Source organism: Carcharhinus amblyrhynchos, chromosome 8 (genome assembly GCF_965287045.1).
Source record: "Carcharhinus amblyrhynchos chromosome 8, sCarAmb.v2.hapA, whole genome shotgun sequence".
Taxonomy (NCBI): domain Eukaryota; kingdom Metazoa; phylum Chordata; class Chondrichthyes; order Carcharhiniformes; family Carcharhinidae; genus Carcharhinus; species Carcharhinus amblyrhynchos.
Genome location: NC_137331.1, coordinates 62,306,247 through 62,326,451, shown reverse-complemented (window position 1 = coordinate 62,326,451; position 20,205 = coordinate 62,306,247). Strand labels below are relative to the sequence as shown.

Genomic DNA, 20,205 nt, shown 5'->3' with positions numbered 1-20,205 from the left:
AGGTTGAAAGGAAGCAAAACTGGTAACATCAAGTAGAAAAGTGGGAAGCAAAGATAAAAAGCAGACTAAATGAAGGCAAGCATCAAATACATCATAATGTGGAATAATGTCAGAAGGACAAAGATAAGGGCATTCTATTTGAATGCATGTTGCATTTGCAACAAAGTGATTTGAATTTGCAAGTAGGGGTCAATGGCATGATTTAATTGCCATTGCAGAGACATGGTTATAGGGTGACCAGGACTGAGAACTGAATATTCAGGGATATTCGTCACTCAGGAAGGATAGGCTGAGAGGAAAATGAGGTGTTAATAAGGGGCAAAATCAGTATGTTAGTGAGAGGGAATCTTGGATTGAAGGATCAAAATGTAGAATCAGATAGAGCTATGAAACAGCAAGGGGCAGCAAACTGTGATGGGAGTTGTTCACAGACCATCAGATGTTAGTGGCAATGTTGGACATGGTATAAATCAGGTGATTAGAGTTGCATGGCACGTGAGTAATGCAGTAATAATGGGCGAATTCAATTTACATATAGACTGGGCCACTAATGAGGATGACTTTCTGGTGTGTGTACAAGATGGGTTTCTGTAGCAGCGCATTTAGGAACCAACTAGGGATTGGGTATTTTAGGTTTGGTATTATCTAATGAGAAAAGGTTAATCAATAACTTTGCTGTAAAAGGGTCATTAGGAAATAGTGACCATAACATGATTGAGCTTTACATTAATTTTGAAAATGATATAATTCATTTTGAAACTAGAGTCTTAAATCTGAAGAAAGAAAATTATGAAAGTATGAGGGGCAAGCAGATGAAAAGAGGGCAAGCATCAGATACATGGTAGATTTGTAAAATATCTTAAAAGATTTGATGGTAGATAGGCAATGGTTAATATTTAAAGCAATATTATATTGTTTTAAGCAAATATACATTCCTCGAAGACTCAAAAATCCAACTGGAAAGGTGAATCAATTGTGGAGAGCAAAATAAATTCAAAAGTGCGATATATCAAAGAACTAACTTGTAAGATTGCCATATGATTGGGCAGAGTCAACATGGAGATATGAAAGGGAAATCATGTTTGAAAAATCATGTGGTGGCACTGTCCCATCACAGCTTGCTGCCTGTTCAGGATTTTTTGAGGGTGTTGCTTGTAACATAGAGAATGGAGAACCAGTGGATGTGATGTATTTGGATTTTCAAAAAGCTTCCAATAAAGTCACGTACAAGAGGTTAGTAAACAGAATTAGAGCACATGGCATTTTAAGTAAGTTACTTGTATGGATTGAGAATTGGTTAACAGACAGACTGTAGGAATAAATGGGTCATTCTCAGGATGGCAAGTTTCCGGTCGGGTACTACAAGGATCAGTGCCGGTGCCACAAATGTTCACAATCTATATAGAATGATTTGGATGTGGGAACTAAATGTAGTATTTCCAAATTTACTGATGACACAAAACTTGGTGGGAATGTAAATTGTAAGGAGGATGCAAGGAGGCTTCAAGTGGATTTGAACAGACTAAGTGAATGGGCTCAAACATTTAAATATAATGTTAATAAGTGTGAAATTAACCATTTTGGTAGTAAAAACAGAAAGGCAGAGTATTTTTTAAATGGTGAAATGTTATCAGATACAAATGTCCAAAAGGACCTAGGTGTCCTTATCACTAGCACTAAAAGTTAGAATGCAGGTGCAGTAAATAATTAGGAAGGCAGATAGTATGTTGGCCTCATTGCAAGAGGATTTAAATAGAAATAAATTAGTGAGACCACATTTGGAGTATTGTGTACAATTTTGGTCTCTTTATCTAAGGATGGATATATTTTCCAGAGAAGGATTGCAATGGGGGCTCACCAGACTAAACCCTGGGATGGCAGGATTGTCTGGTGAAGAGAAATTGAGGACACCTAGCCTGTATTCTCCAGAGTTTCAAAGAATGAGAGATAATCTCATTGAAAATCACAAGATCCTTACAAGGCATGACATGATAGATGTAGATAGGGGGTAAATTTTCCAATCTCGTCTGCCACGGAATTGTAGCAGGTGGGAGAGAAAATTTGGCAGACCGTTTAAAGGTATGTTGACCTCAGGCAGGAATTTCCAGTCTTGGGCATGCGTGACTGGAAAATCCTGCTCAGGATGTTTCCCTTGGAAAGTCGCAGAATAAAAGGCAGGTCATTTATGACTGAGATGAGGAGAATTTCTTCACTCAGAGGGTGGTGAATGTTTGGAATTCTGTATCCCAGAAGGCTGTAGAAGCTCAGTCATTGAGCGTGTGCCAGATAAAAATCAGTAGATTTCTGGACACTATTGACACCATGGGATATGGAGATAGTGGGGAAAAAAAGAGATACGTGATAAACCATGATCTGTTTGAATGACAGAACAGCTCAATGGGCTGAATGACCTATTCCTGCTCCTATTTCCTATGTTCCTGTGGTCCCTATGAATTCCTTAACAGTAGCATTTGCTTGAAAATTATCATTTTTGAACTTCCTTCCCCCTTCACTTCGCTCACTGCTTTAGCTCAGGGCTTAACCATATAGCCTGTCCAAGATCACAGAACAAACAACTGACCTGTACCAAAGTCTGTGCTGTGTGTGTGTGTGTGTGTGTGTGTGTGTGTGTGTGTGTGTGTGTGTGTGTGTGTGTGTGTGTGTGTGTGTGTATAAGAGGTGTTTTGTTTTATGTTGCAGGGCGACCAACATTGTTATTGTAAACTAATTTTATTTCTAACGAAATGTATATAAACTTTTGCAGGCCTAAAGCCTGAGCCTACAGTCTGGTTACAGCTTACATTTATATGTGCTTTCTGACTTAGGACTCCCAGATTAGGTGACCCAATAAAATATAGAGTGTAACATATTGTACCTAATACTAGAGTCTAATACCATAATCTCTCTAATATGACAAGAGGCAGCACCTGATATTTAACTGCCATCCAGAGAAAACACACTGGAAAATCTTTTTTCCAATAGGATGAGTGCTTGATTTGATTTATTATTGTCACATACAGTGAAAAGTATTGTTTCTTGCACGCTATACAGACAGAACATACCGTTCATAGAGAAGGAAATGAGAGAGTGCAGAATGTAGTGTTACAGTCATAGCTAGGGTGTAGAGAAAGATCAACTTAGTGCAAGCCAAGTTCATTCAAAAGTCTGACAGCAACAGGGAAGAAGCTGTTCTTGAGTTGGTTGGTACATAACCTCAGACTTTTGTATCTTTTTCCCAACAGAAGAAGGTGGAAGAGAGAATGTTCAGGGTGCATGGGGTCCTTGATTATGCTGGCTGCTTTGCCAAGGCAGCAGGAAGTGTAGACAAAGTCTAGACAAAGTGTAGACAAAGATGGGAGGCTGGTTTGCATGATGGATTGGGCTACATTCTCGATCTTTTGTAGATCCTTGCAGTCTTGGGCAGAGCAGGAGCCATTCCAAGCTGTGACACAACCAGAAAGAATGTTTTATATTGTGCATCTATAAAAGTTGGTGAGAATCATAGCTGACATGCCAAATTTCCTTATTCTTCTGAGAAAGTAGAGGCGATGGTGGCTTTCTTAACTATAATGTCAACATGAGGGGATCAGGACAGGTTGTTGGTGATCTGGACACCTAAAAACTTGAAGCTCTCGGTCCTTTCTACTTTGTCCCCATTGATGTGGACAGGGGCATGTTCTCCTTTATGCTTCCTGAAGTTGATGACAATCTCCTTCGTTTTGCTGACATTGAGGGAGAGATTATTGTTGTTGCACCCGTTCACCAGATTCTCTATCTCATTCCTGTACTCTATTTTGTCATTGTTTAAGATCCGACTCACTATGGTGGTGTCGTCAGCAAACTTGAAAATCGAATTGGAAGGGAATTTGGCCACAAAGTTAAAGGTGCATAAGGAGTGTAGTAGGGGGCTGAGGACATAGCCTTGTGAGGTACGGTGTAGTGTTGGAAGCTGAATATATGGGAAATTCTGGGCAGCTGTCTAAATCATTCTTCACTTTACAAGTTGTGCTGAACTGGTGTGGGATGAAGTGACTGGAATAACTCATTGCATTACAGCTTAATTATTGGAACATATTTTAAACCATTTCAAAAGTGAATAACGAATCAGCCAATTTGACCGACACACTTTCAAATCATTTTTAAAGATGTGTTGTATGTTGCATAGGCACGTTAAGAGATACACAGGAAATAATCTTGTTATAAAATTTCATAGTTTCTGACACTTTGGATGTCTTTGATTTCAGAATTTTTCAGAATTTTTAATCAAATTATTGAGAGTTCATGACTACAATTCAGTGCAGTCCAGTATATTCTGCCAACGATGTCCTGTGCACTGATTCTGTCCTTGGGATTTGGCTAATACTGACACTATATACCAATACATGTGACAATAATAATTCAAATCAAATCTAGGGGGAGAAATTTGTTTGTGTGTTGTCTATCAGTGTTACACAGACTAATGTTGATTCTCTGGAGGTGAGCAGCGAGTGCACCAGTGTAACCCACATGGATTTCTGCGTTGATGTCTTGGAAGAATGCCAGACAAAGCGTGCAGGTAGTCGCTCGTGACGCTGCCCACCCCTGGGGAATCAATGCAGTCTGCATAAAGCTGCTGAAATGTATTTCGCCCTCTATTGTCAATCCTCTGTTTTCTTGAGAAGGTTGTGGTGGGCTTCCTCCTTGAATCACTGCAATCCTTATGATGATGGTGCTCTTGTGATGGTTTCAGTTAGGAAATCCCCGAATGCTAAGCCAACATGAATAAAGGAAGTGCCTTATGCCTAAGTCAAGATGTTGTGTGCCATGGAAGCGCTGACTTTACCACAGCATTGTTGTTAATGCAGTTTTGGTGCTGTTAGGTGATGAGATAAGCTTGGTGAATTGCTTCATTGCTTCCTGAACAAAGAACAACACAACACAGCACGGGAAACAGGCCCTTCGGCCCAACGAGCCCGCGCCGCCATTTTAAAATTATGATTGCCGTCCTCCACCCATGACCTCGGTCTACGTCTATTGAGGAAGATTGAGGGAAGACTAATTTAGGGACAATTTGTTACACCAATTAGCCTAAGAGCACGTTTTTGGGATGTGGGAGGAAACCGGAGCACCTGGAGAAAACCCATGCAATTACGGGGAGAATGTGCAAACTCCCGCAGACACCGGCCCAGATCCATGTATCTGCACAGCAAACAGTGATAGTCACTGAGCTGTCGTGTTGCCCGTCAAATGGTCCAGTTTAAGCATACACTAACGACGTGCAGCACTAGGCAACTCTCAAAGCAACATCCAAGAGCAGCCCTCACACGACCCACTGTGAGTATGCCCCTTGTTGGTCAACAAGGCGGACCGGATCACCTGTGAAGAAAAAGAAAAGACATCAATAAACATGCAAAACTTAGACATTAACGGAATCCCCAGAAGCGCAGAAATAAAGCAAGTGAGCCATGAAATATGTTGGTAGTTGGTATATACTGTAGTCACCATGTGCAGCTGGAATATTGAGTTCAATATAGGTGCCATTTAAATGACCTGCTCTGTCCTCGTTGTAGTTGACCTTCTTAAATGTTACAGCACCCATCCAGCTGTGTGATTGGCATTCCATCATTTTCCAGATTTCAGCCTTGTTGATAGTGGAAAGGCTTTGAGGGGACAGGAGATATGTCACTGGTCACAGAGCACCCAACCTTTGCCATGATCCTGCAGCCACAAGATATGTTAATATTGCCCATCTAATTAATTTTTTTGTCGGAGGTGATTCCTGAATACTAACTCAGCAGAGTGTTGTTGCTGTTGGAAGGCTAAGACTGAGTTTCTGTTGCTGAGTTGGCCATTGCCTGTCATTTGAGTGGTCTGATTGTTATCTGCCGTTTTTTCAGTTGAAGTTTATCTCAGTCTGGATGTAGATCAGCACTGACTGCTCTGTTATCAGAAGAGGTGTGAATGGAGCTAAACAATGAAATCATTGGACATCAGCTCCAATTCTCACCCAATGATGGAGCAAAGGCCTTGATGGATCAGTTGAAGATTGTCAGATTGAGGACACTTCCCTGAGGATTTCCTTCAGTGATGTTCTGGGCTGCAATGACTGACCGCTGCAAAGAAAAAAATCCTTATTTGGACAATATGACCTTTGATGACCCCAGAGAAATTCATCTTGTTTCTGTGTGCTCTTTAACTCGCTAGTGTGAGAACAATCTACCAATTTACTTCCAATCAAGATACAGCATGCAGAAAGCTTCAACAGTTTGTACAGTGAATAATAATTGGAGCACTCCTCGATATATGGCTGTAAACCTGCTTCAGTAAACAGTCCACTGACCACACTCATTGCTCACTGAGAAGCAAGACAAGATTCTGTTTGAGGCAATCTAAATAGTCATTATTGATTTGAAAATGAGTTGGCAAATTATACTTATTTCATCCATATAATTACATCGTCAACCAGATCAAAAGTGCTTACATATTACAGTGTAAATCCAGAGCCAAGGCATAAACCTCTAGTTCTAATATGGAGTCAGTTTTTTCCCTGAATCTGGATTTGCATTTTGTCTTCATAGTGTTGGTGTGAAGTGAAAATATTTTTCACCAGTCTTATGGTTATAGTGAGATCTTGTGGCACAGTGGGTAGCATCCCTGCTTCTGAGCCAGAAGCTTCAGGTTTGAGTCCTACCCAGGACTTGATGGCCAAGGAAGGTGCATTCACAACCCAGCCAAACAAGTTGACTGGCAAATCCTTCCAAACACGCCAATGGTGGGCGGTAAGAGAGAGAGTCCTGGTCAGCCATGCTTGATGTGGAGTGGTGGCACCTCAGGTTTTAAGACCCTGGAGAAAGGAAAGTGACCTGTTTTGGAAATTACTGGCCATAGAACACAGGGGAAAGTCTGCCTTAGTGCACCACTAGGTGCAGGAATGGCATTGGAATTGGAATTATAGGGTTTGATCTTTTATATTGAATCAGCAGTTTTTCAGCAAATCTACTTAGAAGTATGTAAATTTCTGTCACATTACGAGCCGCAAGACTTTTATTTTGAACAAAAAGCAAAATATTTCAAATACCGTAAAACTGAATGGAAGAAATTTGCTGGAAATTCTCAGCAGGTCAGGCAGCATCTGTGGAGAGAGAAAGATAAAGTGTGGTGGGCACAGACACGTTCTCAGAATTTGTACTCTGACCACTTTATGATTTTTCAAGATTGTATTACGCATCCATCGACGGACTGTTTAAAGTCAGGGAAGCTCATCCACCAACTATTGAAGTCCAGCGTTATCAACCAACAAAGGGATTACTGGATTTACCTTCAGCCACAAGGTGTCACTATTATGCTTGGTAATAACCTATTGTTGAGCACTTCCAAAGCAACACCCAAAAAGTTACTCAGTATAAATTTTAGTAAATTAGATTTATGAATTAGGACTTTGGTGAATTCAAGTTTGCTCTTAATTCCTTGATTTGACATTGATGTGACTGGAAGTGTTGAAGACGTAGCTAACTCGCCATTGACAATGGATGTCCCTGCTCAGGGAAGCAAATCAAATGGTTGATTGCACTGAAGTTGACTTTGAATGGCCCTGGCACCTCTAGCTCTGCTTATGAACTACGTAATGTTTTTTGTTCTAACAATGCAGTGCAGCAAGCATTTAACCTTCTCTGTTACCCTCTTAGTACTGCAACATCCCTTAAACTCTTAAACACTTTCATTTTCATAGATGACAATTTCTAATGCTGAGCATTGTAAATTTGAAGGAAAAAACATCATTTAAAAATCTAGTTAATGTTTTAGAAATTGTTAAACAAAAAGCTACAGTAAGATTTGTATTCTTATTCAGAAATATATTGCAGTCTTCAGAAAGATGCTACCCATTGATTGTCACTTGTAAGCTACACTTATAAAGTAATCTTTAATTGTAAACTATTTTTGGACGAAGATGCCTTTCTTTCTGAAAGTACATTGTAATTCTGAAGATAAAATTGATCATTGCCAGTCATACAAGTAGGCTTATGGTGAATCCACAGCACACTTTACTCTGCACTTCATTCCACTTTTTAATGAAATCAGTGCTTAAAATTGATAAAAATCCTTTGATTGGTTAAATCTAGGTCACTTAATGAAAAATGTTACATTGATATGTAGAAGGGAAAAGGGCAGCGCCCATAACCATATGGAATGGGGGAAGGAGCTGTCTTGCCTTCCTGGATGGATGAACAAAGATGGGCTAATTGGATTTGCTTGTCTGTAATTATTTTGCAACCTTGTGATAAACATTGTGCCACATGTATCGGAGAATTGCAGTGCATTATACTGAATGTTTCAATGCCGTTGGCAGAATAAATTCTCTCTGTTTTGAGCTGACCATAACTTCAATTTTGGCTGAAGGCCTGAGAAAGCCTTAAGGAGCTGAATCCTTACCATGAAGGGTTCCCAGATAGCCTGAGCATAGAAGACTTTAGCAATATATAATGGCACATGGTGGATTACACCACTAACCATCATTTCAGAAGGATGGCATTTGTTTCTGAATATTAACAAGAAACTTGTATTTATCTATAAATATTTGGACACAAAATTATTTATGCATTTCATAGATGCTGGACATTTGGTGCTTTGATATCTGAATTAAAATAAACCTTAATTAAATGGACATTTTTTCCAATTTGTATGCAATTCAGTTTAGCACTAATGATTTGAATGTATCAGATTTGTGATTGTTTTTTACATTTCATTCTTTTTGTTTCAGATCTTCCTCCACGGTAATAACCTGAACAGTCTACACCAGCTCATCCATCCAGAATATCTGCCATCTGAGTTTGGAGGCACCCTACCCCCATATGATATGGGAACCTGGGCCCGGACATTGCTCGGTCCGGAGTACAATGACGACAATGATTATCCCTACAATTCTTACAATTCACTGAACGTGAAAGACATGCTGGATAATCGTGATAGCAGTTGTTCTCCCAAGCATATGAAGAGGTTTGTGCAGTCTAATTATATCTACTGTTTGACTGGATTTCCGCTGCAGGTTTAAAAGTCTGCTCAGATTCCTTTTTTCTCATTGCATGTTATAGTAATGTCAAATTAAAGTCACCCACTATTTTACTGGGCAGATGGACTGTACGCCATAGCAGTGAAGCGGACAGAACCAGTCTGTGCACACAGATCTGATCTCACCTAGGTCAAGCCATATGGCATTAGTATTGCCATTGACCAGAAAGAAGCAGAATTGCCAGCAGATCTCCTGCTGGAATGTGTATGTGTGCAGGTGAGGATGTGATCAGCCTTGTGTGTGTGCATGTGGAGCCCTGGAGCCAAATAACCAGCTGACACTCACCTTCTGAAGCTTAAACATAAAATGTGGCCTCTCGTTACCAGAGGCAAGTCAGTGTGTGCGATCTGTATCACAGAATCACTGTCTGCAGTAGAGGAGGAGAGTCAATCAGAATAAAATCAGATACTAAATATGCTCCAGTGGTCCCTGAAGTTCAGGTTTTATTAAGGTAAATCAATGTTGTTGTAGTCAAGAGTACTAACTTTCAAAGTGACTGTGAGAATCATACTAGAACTCCTTTCAGATGAAGCAGCATTTCACCTGCACCTCCTTCAGTTTGGTCAACTGTATTCACTACTCCCTATGTGACCACCCTACACATTGGGGAGACAAAATATTGGGGAGATGAAATGCAGACTGGGTGATTGCTTTGCAGAACTCCTTCCATCTCAATGCAATTCCACCCCCCACCAACCCCCATTTCAGTTATTGATCCTGTAAAATGCCTGGGTGATTAACACTTCTATAGCGCTAAAGTTATGAATGAAAGATTTTAGAATATTTTTCACACATGCTATTGTTCAGTGATTCAGGGGCTCTTCACAAAGTGTATATTGAGCGAATGGGCAAGGAAGTATACTAGGTCAGCGTGGAAGGTATGAGGGCATGGAGGTGAGGCAGTGTGAAGGACGAGGGCCATTTTTTTGTTTTATTCATTTTATTATATCTGGGACAAAGGCCCAAAGCACCGAAGCAGGCCTTTTAAACAGCCTGCTTTGTCACCTGGCAGATCCTCTGGCTTCTCTGACCTCTCCACAGGGGCTGCAGGCCCACATCTAGCACACAACTGCACCCAGAACAAAAATCCAAGGCTTGCAGGCTCTTGCTCCCAAGGCAGGATGGAAAATTTACCAACTTTAATTTCTGCCATCTCGGACAAAAATCCAGTTTGTGGTGAGAATAGCATGTCTGCGTGGAACAGATGCTGGGTATTTTCAAAGCTGCTGTCTGGCTCTGGGAAAGGCTAATTGATAAAGATCGATTGCTATAATTAGTCAACAGTCCTACTATTGTTGTACCATGTCACTACCCTGATAGCACAACATGAACTAGATGGATCTTAGCTCTGTCTAACAATTCTTATTTCATGTGGCTAATACTTTGCTTGTGTATACAGCCTCACAGTCTGAGCATAACAACTACAAATTGATATAGCACCTTTAACACAGAACAACATCCCCAGTGTGCTTTACAGAAACATTATCAAACAGAATTTGACACAACCACAGAAGATTTGATGGCTGAAAGCTTGTTCAAAGAGGTAGATTTTAAGGGATGCCTCAAAGGAGCAAAGTGAGGTAGCAAGTTGGAGAGGTATAGGGAGTGAATTCCAGAATTTAGGAACCTAGCAGCTGAAGGCATGGCTGCCAGTGGTGGAGTATTTCGGAGATGTGAGAGTGGTCAGAATTGGAGGAGCACGAATATCTTGGAAGGTCATGGAGCTGGTGGAAATTACAAGGATAGGGAAGGGTGAGGACATAGAGGGATTTGAAAACAAAGACAAGAACTTCAAAATCAGAATTTTGCTTCATCAGCAGCAAGTGTAGGTTAGCGAGCAGAGGAATGGGTGAATGAGTACAACAGAATACTGGGCTGCCACGTGACATTTAGGAGAGGATGCAAATTTTATCGACAATCCTATTCATGTAGACATCTGTAGAATATCTTCTTGGTGTAGATAATCCTGTTAAGTTGCTTTGCTGAGTGCAAGTTATTGTGATACATCTTGACACTTGTGACATGAACTTCACCCTTCGGCAATTACAAGAGAAATGCCATGAACAACAGATGGAACGCTACTGTGCCTTTGTTGACCTGAAGACGGCCTTTGACACAGTAAATAGAGAGGCCTTGTGGAAAGTCTTAGCCAAACCTGATGTCCTGATAAAGCTGTAAATCAGATACAGCAGCTTCAGGATGGAATGACAGCCAAAGTCACTTGAATGTAACAAATACACTGACCCCTTTGACGTAGCAAGTGGTGCAAAGCTGCACTGTGTCACAGCCCCTGTGTAATTCAGCACATTCTTTGCTGTCAGCCTTTCTGAGGCATTTGATGGAAATGTTGATGGAATATGCATCCAATTCAGAACCGACGGCAGTCTTTTCAAACGGAGACTGAAATCCTCAGCTAAGGTATCAGAGACGCTGGTAGGGGAGTTGTTATTTGTTGATGACTGTGCCCTTTTGTCACACTGTGAGCACGGCCTTCAATGGATCATGAAGTGACTGACAACAAAGGAGCCAGCCACCAATTTAAGGAAGACAGGGATACAAATCACCATAAGACACAGGAGCAGAATTAGACCACTCGGCCCATCAAGCCTGCTCTCCCATTCAATCATGGCTGACATTTTTCTCATCTTCATTCATCATCAAATCACCATTAAATTCGGACTATACTCTAGCTACTATCAACGTCAGTGACAAAACCCTGAAACGGGAGATAACTTTACCTATCTTATAAGTAGAATCTTCAGAAATGTCTGCATTGACAGCAAGGTGGCAAATAAAATTGCCAAAGCAGTGTTGTTTACGTGAGAGACTGCGGAGGAAATGAGGCGTTAAACTTACAACAAAACTTGCTGTGTACTAAGTTGGGGTAATAGTTACCCTCCTACATGTCTCTGAGACATGGACTACATATTCCACAATGATTGTGATGCATTCAGAACATCATATCCATCAAATGGGAGGAGGAAGTGCGCAGCACTGGCACTTAAAAAAGCAGAAATATCTGGAATTGAAATGATCATCATTAAAGCTCAGCTCAGATGGAGTGGCCATTTGTATAACTGATAATAAAATCTCTAAGGTGGTCACCTAATCACAATTTAAATTTGCACACTTCCTGTGAGACAGGCCAAGATGAAGGTTCACGGACTGCTTGATGGTGAAACTCAGCAAATGAGGCACATCCATCATGGACTGGGAGAAAAGTGAACAAGAATGATCTATTTAGGGAGAAACCTCAGAGTGGCAGTGCTTTGTTCGAACAGTAAGATTACAGGTAGCTAAGGACTGAAGGTAAGCTGGAAACCCTAGCAGTCCCAACAAAGTCAGACAATCTTTGCTGCTACTGTGGAGGGTATGTGTGTCTATAATCGGGCTCCACAGCCTCATTGAAATGCACACCAAATGACTCTATACATGCAGCAAATGGCCATCTTCGATAATAAAGGGACACTGATGACAACAAAATTCTGACAGTTTACATGGAGATTTTTTACAGCTGATGGAACAAAAAGATCTATTCAGATGCAACAGCTAGTTTTCCATAAGAAATATTGTTGAGTGTGTATGTATCCATTGTCAAGAGCATGAACGTACACACACATATTAATAATTTGCATTTATGTAGTGGAGGTGTCCTGAGAGGTGGTGGAAAGGTTGAATAGGTATGTGCAGTGTGTGTGTGTAAGCTGACCTGTCTTCAGATGTTTTCACCAAGGGGCAGCAAGTCAGTGGGCAGAAGATGAGACCAAGGATTGATCCATGAGGAATTCCAAAGGGGCGGGATGCAGAGCTATTGATGGAGATGCTTTGAATATGATTGATGGGGTAAGAATGGAACAACGGAGAAGTTAGAGGAGGTGGTGTGGTCATCTGTAGAGAGTAAAGCAGCATGGAGAGGGAAATGTATCATGTAAATCATTCGACTTTTCTTCGGAGAGTTTCAGTGTTTCTGTGGTGGTGCCAGATGCGAGTGACACCTATGATGCCCCCCCCCATGCTAGGATTAGAGAAGTGTCCCTCAGCCAGGATGCAGCCGGCTGGAGTCATTCTCGAGTCCAGTTAGTCCGGGGACACAAGGATGGTTGGCCTACAAGAGAAGGGAGATGGTATTGGTGCATTACAGAGGAGATGGAGGGAACATTGAATATTCACTTGAGACTTGGGGAATGACGACTTATCTCAGGACTCTCACTCTCTCTCTGCTGCCCCCACTTCAGCAGCAGCGCAGGCTTACTCCTCCCCGGCCAGCTCGAGCACTGGGTCCTCAAAACGCATGAGGGCTCTGAACTCGGGCATGACTCCAGCTGGCTGCACCCACTCACGCTTGTTATGTGATTGAGTTTGTTCAAAGATGACATGGTTAAGGAGATTGTAGGTGAGATTGAGGATGGTGATGAGGTTTGGCAGGCATGGGGTTTGAGTGGGAGCTGGAGTGTGAGGAGCATAGCAGCTACTGGGGAGGAAACATGGTGATTGTGGGAGGGAGGGGAACCTTGTGCCTGGTGATGGAAAAGCTCAAGGTGCCTGGGTGAGGGATGGAGTTGGGGTGTGTGAGGGGTATACGAGGGGAGTAAGTGGGATACTGGAGGTCGTTCACCTAGCCTAGTTGCTGCCCCATCCTCTTCTGGAATGTGCTTACAGTGACCAGAGCTGCCACTGCATCCCAGGCAGGGGTGGTGACCCTGCTGGATGGCCTTCCCCTGGAAGGGGATAGAATGGATTCAGCCTCTGCTCAATCCATCCAGCATCCTGGTGAGGGCTCCCTTTGAAAGGTGTGGACTTAATGGCTGCCATCCCCGGAACAAATGCTGGGGAGCCGTTTATATGGCGCTCCCCAGTGCAAGCAGTAGTTATTGCAGATGGGCAAGTCAGAGGGAACACCACACAGGGGCAGCATGATTCTTGTGGGCATAAAGATTTTCACTAATGAGACATAGATTCAGTCTGAAATCACACCAGCACTGTCGCTGGGAAACGTTCCATATTTCACGCCGGAATCAACAGTCTGCCATTTTTTTGCTAAGATATTAGGGCAGCATTGCTGCCTCACAGTGCCAGGGACCCAGGTTCAGTTCTGGCCTCAGGTCACCCACCGCCTGTGTAAAGTTTGCACATTCTCCCTGTGTCTGCATGGGTTTCCTCCGGTTGCTCTGGTTTCCTCCCACAGTCCAAAGATGTGTGGGTTAGGTTGATTGGCCATGATAAATTGACCCAAGTGTCAAGGGGATTAACAGGATAAATGTGTAGGATTGCAGGATTAGTGTCTGTATGTGATTGTGGTCGGTGCATATCTGATGGGCCAAATGGCCTCCTTCTGCACTGTAGAGATTCAGTGATTTTGCAGCATGAGTGCATGCCATCTGGACATTGAGACTCAGCTTCCTTCAGTTTTGCTGGATTCTCGATTGTTTTCTAATATTTAATCCCAGTTGTAAAATTCTTTCTAAGCTCATGTTCTTTAGTAAAAGCTGAGATATTGGCAACAATACTATGACAAGATCATTTGAGTGATAATGGCCACTTCACTCACCTTTCAATCTGTAATTGAAATTGAACAGCAAGTTCTTACCACTGGCACTTCCAATTGTCAGACAAACAGAAACATTAAGTGAAGGTGGGAAACCACAGTAACAGGGTCTTTTAGAAAATGATGTATACCAGAAACACAAAATGGATGCAATTTTAGCAGCAAACGTTTTGGTAATGATATAGTTGCCGGATGGAGAAAGGTGACATTGAAGAGAGATTTTATCAGATTGATAGCGGACAGGAGGCTTTCAGAAAAAAGAAGTTGTGATATTGGAACATGTCACAAAAAATACAAGTGAATATTAAAAACACTAAGAGTGTTGCACTGCAATTTGAAATTGGCTCCTGCTAACGGCAATCTAATATTGGTAGACTCATGGCCTAATTTTTGCCAAGTTGTGGAGACATATCCAAAATGACAGACAGACCTTGGATCCAGAAGACAGGCTTCATATCCGGCAGAAACCATGTTCAACACATGTGAGAAACCCAAACTCAGCAGGGCCATTTGAAGTCCGTATGCAGTTCAAACAGACCTCATTTTCACTGAAGTAAGGACCTTAACCATAGTGTATGTTACAAATTTTAAGTGTAGACAAAAATGTGCATGAAGGCCAGATAAGATATGCAGAATGATCAAGCTGTCAAGTCATTTGAATTTTCAGGCATATAATGTTTTTACCTGTGAGTGTCTGAGAGTGGAAAAACATCCATTCTAGCAGGTTCCCTAGCTGTTGGCATAATCCTAAGCACTGCCTTTATAACAATATTAATGCCTGAATGCTTTCCAATGTGTTATTGTAGTTGGGGAATGGGGATATGTTTACAATCCGCTTGACTGCTCACGTAGGTTTTTAAAGGATTAGCTGTCTTTGATGTGGGGGTTATGAATACCAATGTTTGTTATATAAGGGATTAAGTATTTGAACTGAATTCAATGTATTGAATAGGCTTTCATGAATTAGTGTTTTTTATATAGTGAAGTCTTTAATAGATGTTTAAATTTTATTCAATCTCAGCTTGGCACCTGAAATATACACATGGTGGATACTGGTTAAATTGGTGTCGCAGCTATAAGGGGATGAGTTGGGGGTATGAGTTGGCATAACTTGGCAATAAGATGGCACAGGCACTAGAAGAGACTAGGGGGTGGGTGGGGGGCATGGGTTGGCATGGATTGTGTGAGTGGATATTTGGGGTGGATAGAAGGATGAGTTGGCATGTGTAGACTTGGAGAATAGGTAGCGGTGAGTGTGAGGGATGAGGCTAAAGGAACTAATGTTTAAAGAAACAATTGGGATGAATTCTGGAGAACCACGGCAGGCTTTCTTAACAGCCTGCCTTGGAACTCAGCAGCCCCTAAGTTTTTCTTTCATCTGCATCCTGAGAAGGCCCAATACCATTCCACAACGGCATCTTAAGATTGAAGATGCCACTGTTCAGGACATTTGTTCCTGAGGTGGACTCAACAAGCTGTGAAATTTCCTAGCTCTGCGCATCCATTTTGGGAGCAAAAAGCCAGGCCATGTCACACTAATCCAGGAAAGTGGACCTTTGAATATATTTCCAAGTTCACAGTGACTGAATGCTGCTTTAATTTTGATTTTAGCTGAGAGCTGACTTTAAAATGTTAATTATCATGTGCCATGTCCCTAACACATGAAAGAGATCACAAACTGTTTAAATCAAACCTTATCTTTTATTTAAAAAGTGGACTTTGTTGAATCAAAAGATGGCTGGTACAGGTCAAAATAGGGGTGAGGATGTGATGGGGGGGCAGTGCAGGTGGAGGTTGTGCAGGGATTGGTCACAGAAGGGACCATTGATGGGGGAGGGTTTGTTGGGGGTCCACCAGGGAACACATTGGGAAGGTCCTGATGCCCACGACTTGTGTTGGTATAGACAGTAACAATGCCAGCAATGAAGGGGGGTCCAATCTCTGTTGAGGGTGGGTTGGGAAGAGAGGTGTGGGAGGAAGTTTCCTGGTTCACCAGCAGATATGGGTGCCCTGCAAATGGTGCCCAATGCTCTGAAACTGGCTACATTGATGCATGTAGGTTCCACACACCCCCCACCCCGGTCCCTCTCCATTCCATCACCACTGCCAACACAGAGCTCCCAGCTGTCAAAAACACGGACCGAGTGCTGAAAGATTGCAGTGCTGAGCTCGCCAAAAATACCAGCGGGGAGGACTCCAGTTTCCTCGCTGTTATGACACCTTGAAATGTAGGGGAAAATTCCACTCAGAATCTTGTTGGAAACATCCCAAGCAACCTGACAGAAGGGCAAAGAGCAAGAAAAAAATCACAGCCTGATGTTTCAAACTATGGTGTGTGTCTGTATTAAAGGAGTTAGCATAAAAACACAAATTTGTCTGAAGCAAGAAGCTTTGAATGCACCATATTATATCCTAAGTTCTATATTGATATTCAGTGTAAAGTTCCCTTCAGTGTTAAACTGCAATGTGTGTGTGTGTGTGCGTGTGTGCCTGTTGTGTCGGTGTGTATGTGTGTGCGTTGGTGTCAGTGTGTGTATGTGTGTATACATGTGTTTTTGTGTGTGTGTGAACGTATGTGTGTGTCTATATGTGTCTCTGTGTGTGTGTGTGTATGTGTGTGTGGTTCTGATGTCCTTTGCTCCGTGAACATGCTTACTGAAACAGCTGTATAGACTCACAAATCTGGAATGACCACCTGACTGAGGTGTAAGAGAAAAGCTGAGATGTATGAAATGATACCCTATAAAGTCAATGCCTATTAAGGACAGGGATGAAAAGTGAGAATGAATATTTAAAGCACTGACAGTGTTGATAATATGAATCCAACATTTAATTGCAAACTTCCAAAAAAAAACACATGTTTTTTAACAGCACAGAATTAGCAGAATATAGAGAATTATTATAAATGCTAATGCTCTCTGATGTGGCTAAGTAGATTGGTGTTGATCTCTCTCTTTTCTACCCACTGTGATTGCTGCTGAAATTCCTTCTAACGACCATGAATGATCCCTTGGTTACCATCAGTAATTATTTCCATTTCCAAGTGATTATCCATGGTTCAGTTAAAGGGCATCCCATACATCAATTGCATGAGAGAGAAAAAAAATCATTGCTTGATTGGCAGATAAAGCAACAAAGGAGAAAGATTGAAGGTGCCATATCCAATAGGGGAGTACAGAAGCTGCCTATTACAATGGGTGGTGCACTCTTTGAACTCATTAAAGCACTAATTTCCATCTTTCCAACTCCACTCCCCTGTGCACCAGCTAGACCACCATAAATATCCATTCCAAAATTGCTGGAGATTGTCAGGTTTGTAATTGTTTGAAAGTGAAGTGTGTTGGAGAGTTTCATGTCCAACTGCAGCTTGTCTTTTTCTCTTCATGTGCTGACCAACTCTACAGTACACATTTCATCTGTCCTTTTTGTTTTTTCAGACTTTCAGAAATAGCGATTTATTTCTTTTTGTTCACCAATTTTATCCTTTCCCACATTCTGCTCTCCTAAAGACACTGGGGCCAGAATTCTCCCATCACTGGAATTTTAGTGGGCGGGTTGCGGAGAACGTGAAACGCAATTGACAGTCAGGCAGAATTTCCAGCTTTTAGACCAGCGTGACCAGAGAATTCTGCCCTGGACTTCTTGCTGAGTTCCCTCAGCCGTAGTTTCTCTTCCTATCACACTACAGGCAGAGAAACCATTACTAGTAGTAAGAATAAAATAACAGAAAAAGACTTGCAATGACATAGCCATTTTCAAATCTCAAAGCAGATTTGCAGCTAATGAAGTACTTTTAAACTGTGGCCATTTTTGTAATGGCAGGAATGCAGCAGCCAATTTGCAGACAGCAAGCTCCCACTGACAGCCATCTGATAATGACCTGATCATCTGCTTTTGTGATGTTGATTGAGTGATAAATACTAGTTAGGCCACCAGATTCTCCTGCTCCTGATCTTTTATTCATATTGAAGCAAGGAGATGCAGTACTAGAAGATATATATGAGACACTGCCATTTAGCATGAGGAAAGTCTTTCAACTCATCCAGAAAGGGAATTGCAGATCTCATTATGCTATTTCTTAAAGGAACCTGTTATTTCATGTATTGATCATGCTAGGATGACATGGTGGTGCAGTGGTTAGCACTGCTGGAATCTGGGTTTGATTCCTGGCTTGGCTCAGTGTCTGTGCGGAGTCTGCACATTCTCCCCGTGTCTGTGTGGGTTTCCTCCAGGTGCTCTGGTTTCCTCCCACAGTCCGAAAAATATGTTGGTTAGGTGCATTGGTCATGCTAAATTCTCCCTCAGTGTACCTGAACAGGTGACTAGGGGATCTTCACAGTAACTTCATTGCAGTGTTAATGTAAGCCTACTTGTGACACTAATAAATAAACTTAAACAAAAAAAACTTTTCAGTCAAGTGCACCTTAATCTTGATCCTATAAGACCATAAGATCATAAGATATAGGAACAGAATCAGGCCATTTGGCCCATCGAGTCTGCTCTGCCATTCAATCATGGCTGATATGACCCCCATTCCCCTGCCTTCTCCCCATAACTTGATCCCCTTATTGATCATGAACCTATCTATCTCTATCTTAATGAAACTCAATGACCTGGCCTCCACAGCCCTCTATGGCAATGAGTTCCACAGATTCACCATCCTCTGGCTGAAGAAATTCCCCCTCATATCAGTTTTAGAACAGTGTCCCTTCACTCTGAGGTTGTGCCCTCGAGTTCTAATCTCTCCCACCAGTGGAAACATCCTCTCCATGTCCACTCTCTCCAGGCCTCTCAGTGTTCTGTAAGTTTCAATTAAATTCCCCCCTCATCCTTCTAAACTCCATTGAGTATAGGCCCAGGTTCCCCAACCGCTCCTCATATGACAAACCTTTCATCCCTGGGATCATTCCGGTGAGCCTCCTCTGGATATCCTCCAAAGCCAACACATCCTTCCTTAGGTATGGGGCGCAGAATTGCTCACAATTTTCCAAATGGGGCCTGACCAGGGCCATATATTGCCCCAAATCTGTTTTTCTCTGAGTTGGTACCTCCTTGATGTTTCACAGCTCAGCTTAATGTCCCAAATCGATATTGCTGTATCGTTACCTTGCACTTTCTACTATGAGGCACCCTCTTTCTTGCATCCTTTCGACAGGCAATTCGTACAACATAACTCGGCTCTTTGATACCAATGAGGAATCTTGGGGGTGATTCTCGCAACCTGCTGTGCTGCTGTGGCAGGGCAGTGGGCTGGGACATGTCGGCGGAGGCTGCTTAGCAGGTTCCCTGCTGGGCGCCACGGCCTTTGCGAGTCTCCTGGCTCTGGATTTCTGGCAGTGTCAACTCCACGCTGGAAATTGGTGTACAGCTGATTTAAATGTTTAAATCACAATTTGAATCTTATTAATGGGCCCAGGACTGAAATCTGCCGGCCTGCTGGCCTCCCCAGGCCAGGAGTGGTTCACTCCAGTGGGGTTTACAATAGCTCCCCACTAATGGGAGCTGACGGCCCAATCCTGCTGGACTGAAGGGAAGCCAAGGAGGCCCTCCCCCCAGGAGGTCTGGGATAAGGGGCAATGTCCCCTAGGCATTGTTAGCCTGCTAGGGCTAGCCT

General features: G+C 42.3%; 1 protein-coding gene across 3 annotated transcripts in view; it reads left to right on the top strand.

Annotated features, from left to right (window-relative positions):
- The window catches only part of LOC145346649 (clavesin-1-like), an 86,306-nt gene that overhangs the window by 42,801 nt on the left and 23,300 nt on the right, over positions 1–20,205 (top strand). For all 3 annotated transcript variants that reach the window (XM_080194186.1, XM_080194187.1, XM_080194184.1), the window contains one exon: positions 8,738–8,973. In XM_080194186.1, coding sequence (XP_080050312.1) covers positions 8,738–8,973 — 236 coding nt within the window. The remainder of the gene's footprint in view (positions 1–8,737; positions 8,974–20,205) is intronic.